Source organism: Saccostrea cucullata, unplaced genomic scaffold (genome assembly GCF_032062105.1).
Source record: "Saccostrea cucullata isolate Sc308-1 unplaced genomic scaffold, CSIRO_AGI_Scuc_v1 ctg1785, whole genome shotgun sequence".
NCBI classification, from domain to species: domain Eukaryota; kingdom Metazoa; phylum Mollusca; class Bivalvia; order Ostreida; family Ostreidae; genus Saccostrea; species Saccostrea cuccullata.
The window spans coordinates 35,905-42,115 of record NW_026938482.1 but is presented as its reverse complement, the minus strand read 5'-3'; the positions used below and the strand labels follow the sequence as shown (position 1 = coordinate 42,115).

General features: G+C 31.3%; 1 protein-coding gene across 1 annotated transcript; it reads left to right on the top strand.

The window, feature by feature from the left end:
* Nucleotides 1-592: 592 nt before the first annotated feature.
* Nucleotides 593-3,884, top strand: LOC134250378 (uncharacterized). Its single transcript, XM_062732732.1, has 2 exons — nucleotides 593-762; nucleotides 3,248-3,884. The coding sequence occupies exons 1-2, from the start codon at nucleotides 672-674 to the stop codon at nucleotides 3,790-3,792; spliced, it is 636 nt and encodes a 211-aa protein (XP_062588716.1). The 5' UTR covers nucleotides 593-671; the 3' UTR covers nucleotides 3,793-3,884.
* The last annotated feature ends 2,327 nt before the right edge of the window (nucleotides 3,885-6,211 follow it).

Genomic DNA, 6,211 nt, shown 5'->3' with positions numbered 1-6,211 from the left:
TCGGGCTGATACAGGATGTGATGTGGAAAAGGGTATGTATTATTATGTTTATTACATACTTAGTAATAAAATAGAGCACACATTAAGTTTAGAAGAAAAGAAGTAAATAATCATGCATAGACTTTTTTCATACATGTATATGGTCTATTGTCTCATACGGTTTGGGTTTGTTTCTACTTCTATTTCAATGCACTCGATCCGTAATTTGAAAATAATCTATTTCTAAATTACATTATCCTTATTTTCAAACATTTAAAATTAAGAGATTATGAACCCACCAAAAATTATGTATGATCACAAGTACTGTTTTTGTGGTTTAATTTACTAGGAGTGTGATATTTATCCGTATCAGCCCTGCAAATCCATATCAGCCATGCAGGGCTGCAGGGCTGCAGGGCTGATACGGCTATTGTGACGTCGGGCATATCGCATATGCAAAAATCCTGTATTTATTACTAAGTATGTAATAAACCCATATAAATCATGAAAAGATGCATTCCAACTTCCATAAATCAGTTATACATCCATTTGTGTTTGACAAATGTCCTATTAGAGTAAAAATATTATATTGTTTATGAATTATCAGCTCTACCTTAACATTGCAGCTATCTTTGAAAAAAGAGCAAGTTAGCGCCATACGGGAATCTCAAGCCGTTTTACTCTTCTGTCAGATGGAATATGCTGAGCACACTGATGTCACACTGAACACTGCTTTTGACAATTTGACCAAGGGAGATAAATATATGATAGTTAACATCGGCGGTAAGTTTCTATAAATAATGATTTTTTAAACAGAAATATTTATTTGACAAAGTCATTCGATAAGTCCAGGAAAAATTCTCGATTTACATGCATGCTTTTAATGTTTCAAAATTACTAGCTGCGGATCCGTAGCTATCCGAAAAAATAAATATTGATAGACCGGATAGCTACAGTGCCACCCATTTAAAAAAATGTATATTTATTGCGCACAAAAAAGTGCGCTCGGTTTTCGATTTATTTCTCCATGTTCCTAAAACTGTAATCTAAAAATATTACTAACCGCAGGGTTCTCCATGAGCTGTTTTACTGTGTTGCTCCCGACACAGTAAAATTTTCTCCGACACAGTAACGATTCAAATTTCATGCATGCGACATAGTAAAAATTTTGCCGACACAGTAAGAGTTGTGATAATTAGAAAATCTAAACACACAAATTCTCTCAAACTGAAACTTAAATCAAACAATTCTACCGTCTTTCAATTCAAAAAGTTACAATACTTAATTACTAGGGCTTCATCTTGAGTAATCAATCAATAATCTCCTAGACCCTCGCCGGACTTTACGCATGACGGAACAAACTAAGACAAATAAATTGTCTTCACAATTCAATGTACCGGTTAATTGGTAGTTGCAATAAAATACATTGTATTATTTATGAAAAATATTTAAATATGTCTTTCCTATAGAACCACGGCTCTAGAAATCTGTAAGCACTGTAAGTCAAACATAACATCGTACCGAAGTCATTTAATTGATGTAATTTATAAATTGCCGAAAATTTTGAAATTTCAGCATGTTCAAGGAACTCTATGAAATATTTTACTGTTCTGAAGTTCCTTTTTTTGTAATTCGGTAACTCGATCAAGAAACCTGATAAATAAATTCGGCAAATCTACTTTCAAAAATGTTAAGTAGTTCGACTATCGGTCAGAATTTCCTCTGCTTTTCAGAACGTTTTTTTCCTTTTATCAGTATGTACGAACATATCATTTGTGTAACGAATTATTATGCTTCCTGTCAGTTTGTCTCTATATAACCCATACCCTACTATTCTCGCATAGTGGTCTAAGGATTTATATAGCGTAAGCATACTATGGCGAAATAGAGCACGGCTTCCATTTTTGAGGAAAATCCGACAACGCCCATACCGGGGAGCGAACTCACCACCCCGAGATTGTAAGTCCGACGCGCTACCGATTACGCCGTTATCTATAATATTGTACTATAATGTATATAAACTTAGTTTTCAAATATTTTATGATTAAAATTAAAAATAAACAAAATAAATGTTCTAAAATTATTTCTTGCAATCCCCCTTCCTTCACTCAAATAATATTCTCTAAAACTATCTGTAGATTATACCTAAAGCATGGAACGTTCAAAATTAAAGAAAAAGATTATGACGTACATGTTGCATAAGGTGACGTCATAATAGAATAGACGAATGTAACATGTGATGAAACATTGGGAATGAAGAAAATATTGCCGTTTTTATACAGTTACAGCAGTCAGCATAATAATAACAATAGTGTTGTGTTTTGGTTGCACTATGCCTAAATAGTAGTCAGGGTTTGACACATAGTGCACTCGCCTCCAGCTCGTGCACCATTTGTCAAACCCTGACTACTATTTAGGCATAGTGCGCGCAAAACACAACACTATTATATAATTAGCGATTTTTAAATAAGTGTGTGCTTGTAATCTATTGTAATTATTATGAATTGTGATTCAGTTGCGAATTTGTTCGCGAAAATACTGCGAAATATTAGTGCTTCGCGTAAACTCTGCAACACAGTAAAATCTCAAATGATGGAGAACCCTGCTAACCGTGTGTTCCTAACATATTCTTTTACTCTTTCCACAACAAAACATTCGTCATAATTATTTTTAATAGTCTTCCTGGCCCTGATATTGTAATCATCGAACATTTCTATTATATATACTGCCATTTTGATTTCAAAGATAATTCGGTCCAATATGCTTCGTTCAGATGTCATCTACGAATGTACTTGATAAAGGAGAGAGAAAATTTTTTAAATCCTCCCTCTTTTGCAATTGAGGTAAGAATTTGGAAGAAATAATCAAGAACCGAGCACACTTTTTTGTGCGCAATAAATACACAGTTTTTTCAATGGGTTGCACTGTTGCTCTCCGGTCTATCAATATATATTTTTTTCGGATAGCTACAGATCTGCAGCTACAAAATTACTAGACTACTAAAGAAAAATATACACAGGCAAAAGTGGCTTATACAAAATTTATATGAAATTTACATGAAGTTCAGAAAGAGAAGAAAGAGACAGAAAACAAGATAACTTCAAATTTATTTGAAAACCTCAGGCAATTTGGACATATAACATTCATATGAATTTTACCTAAAGAGCATATTCATTTGCATAAATATCATGTGAAGAAAAACTTCACATGAAAGTTTATGTGTTTTAATTTGTAACTGAGATAATTCTTAAATTGACATTTTTTTTAGAAGAAACAATGGATATCACTGTACATTCGAGAGCAAATTTGGGAAAACATTTGGACCATTTTGTTTTCCAATATACAGGCCCCGGAGGAGGCAACAGTGTCAACAGAAAATTGGTAGATCTTCTAAGAAGAAATTACAGTAGCTATTTTGAACAGTCAAGGAATCCTGATATTAACCAGTATTTCATAAATCAATTCCAATACTTTATACGAAAACCAGAAACACAGATGATACAACTCCATGCTCCAGGAATGGGCAAGGAAATGGTTATAAACGCTGAAGAGCTTGACAGTCTTTTCGATGAACCTATTAAACAGATACTTCAAAATCTGAAGGACGTTTTCAATAAGGAGAAGGTTCATGAAGTAAATCTAGTGGGTGGATTTGCAGAATGTTTAAGGGTTCAGTCCGCAGTTTTAGACTTTTTAAAGGACAAAAATGTCCTTGTACCCACAAAACACGACATCCTCATGCTTAAAGGTGGTATCTTTTATTTAAAGCAGTTGGTAAACAAATCATTGGAGACTTATGAAGTAACGATTTAAAATTGAATTTTATTAGAATTGAAGCTTTACTTCATATCTGTTATGTACCTTGTATACCAGTCCTGTAGGTTTCATATTAATGTACATGTAACATGAACCTATATTCCTGAAACATATTTTTAAAACATTTGAACTTTGAAAAGTATAAAGAGTTTTCTAACCTGTTTAACCTGTACTTTTATAAATTAATAAACAAGTAAAAGCATATGCTATTCATAAAGCATTCACTTTTCAAAAGTTATATTTAAAAATTCTGTATTTTTTTTTTACATGCATGTATTTACTTCTCTTCAAATTGTAATATCATTTCAATTTCTCATTGCAATTATTTTTTATTGTATTTTTCTATTTAATAGATTTTGATAATCTTCTAATTTATGTTTTACTTGATGCATGATATATTTGTAAGAAAAATAAGAATTTTGAAAATATGTCATCATCAAAGGGAAAAAAAAAATCATCGCTCAAAACAAACTATATTTTAAAAAAAAATTCATATGTATATAAAATATACAGGATTTACAGAATGATTGACGGTTTGACAGGAAATGCATACTGTATAGGGGGAAAATAACTCGCGGTGTTAATATTCGCTACATTCACGGTGTTAATGGATCAGTGAATTCAAGAAACAGTGAATAAGTTTTCAATAGGTATAGATAAGGGAGGAAACTTTTATCATATACCAATTCCGCGAATTCAAGAAATCGTGATTGTTTCAAAAAAGAGAAAAACGTGAAAATTACAACCCGTGAAATTATTCCCCTATACAGTACTCTTCCTAAGAATCTACACCCAACTTACTGCTTCCTGGGGGATAAGCTTTCTGCTTTTCATATTAAAAGTTCATATTGTTTTCCGGATTTATATTTTTATTACGAACGATTAATATATCATAGAACAATTGTTTTTGTCTCATTTTTTGTTTCTTATTTTGTTACATTTCTTTGAACAGAGAACAATAATTACTAGTAAATAGTCAGATATAAAAACAAATTACAAAATCAGAATTTTTATAGTCATTCCTCTTAATTTTCTATTATTGTTGATTTATCCTCATTCAATCTTGAGAAAATTATATCTAGTAAATAAACAACTTGTATAAAACCAGTCGATTGCATTATTACATGTATATCTTTTCTACGAGGGTTGTTCGAAAAGTTCGTGGACGATGTCAATTTTCGTCATATTACTCACTAGAAATTTAAACTAAGCACAATATAAAATGTAAAAATATTTTGTTGATTTCGGAAGTTTTATTCCATTCGATTTAATAAAAATCAATTTACATCATTTTAAAATCAGCATGTTTTGTAACTGCGGAGCACACTTAACGGCAAAACAGCGTCAAAAATTTCTAAAAAATACTATCCCTATACATTTCACACAGTATAATCCAATGTCCTTTCATTAGATCCGTTTTCTAATACTTGAAATTTATTTTTTAAGAATTGCACTCGTTGTATAATTTCCTTTGCTAAGGTTTTAATTTCTTTAATTACTTAACTCTGCTTTCACAGATAAGCAACTTTGAAAGGCCTATGTCTTTCCTTGACGTTCCAACTTTTAAAATTTTTGGCCAGATTTTTACAGTTAAACGGTTTTTTTCCACATATTGTACTCATCCGATATAGAGTCTCTGCCACTCAAATACTATCTTTACTATTTGTACACACATGCACGACTCGCTTGTGACATATTTTCTTGATTCCCCCAACAATAATAGAGTTTATTCAGGATTTTTCCTGAGTAAAACACAAAATTGCATCTTTATCTGCTGCTCCGAGACGTTCTAAAACGTCATCATTTTTGGCGTTTTCAATAAGGAATATCTATCTTCTGAAGTTGATTTCTTTTCAACAAAGCAACATATAAAGTCATAATTTGGTTTACGAATTGATGTAACAATTCTTAATTTGAATTTCTGGGTTGTTTTTCGTTTTTGTTCCATTTTACAGAGAAAAAGACTGCAGGCATTATTTAGTGTATTGTCTGTATCTTACTAAATTTTGACCTGCTCCGCGACCCGATTTTTGCATTTTTAAAATCTGGATAAGTTTTGAAGAAATCCTAATATTTTGAAGAAATTAATACGAATCATTTGAATTTCTTTTTTTGAATATTTCTACCAAATTTAGATATTATCTGACGTCAAATAAAAAGATATGGCAGTTGTCCACAAACTTTTCGAACAACCCTCGTAAAAACGTAATGGCGATGTAACTGTCAAATACAAAGTTTTGCACATCTTTACTTTCAAAATGCATACATTTAAAAATACACACATTGAAATACAGTATTTAAATGAAATATTGATTGTTTACGTATATTATTTAAAAAATAATCACAGAGAAAATATCGACGTATGTGATCATGAAACGTAGAATTTATTAATTTTTTGATATTAAGTTCACAACTT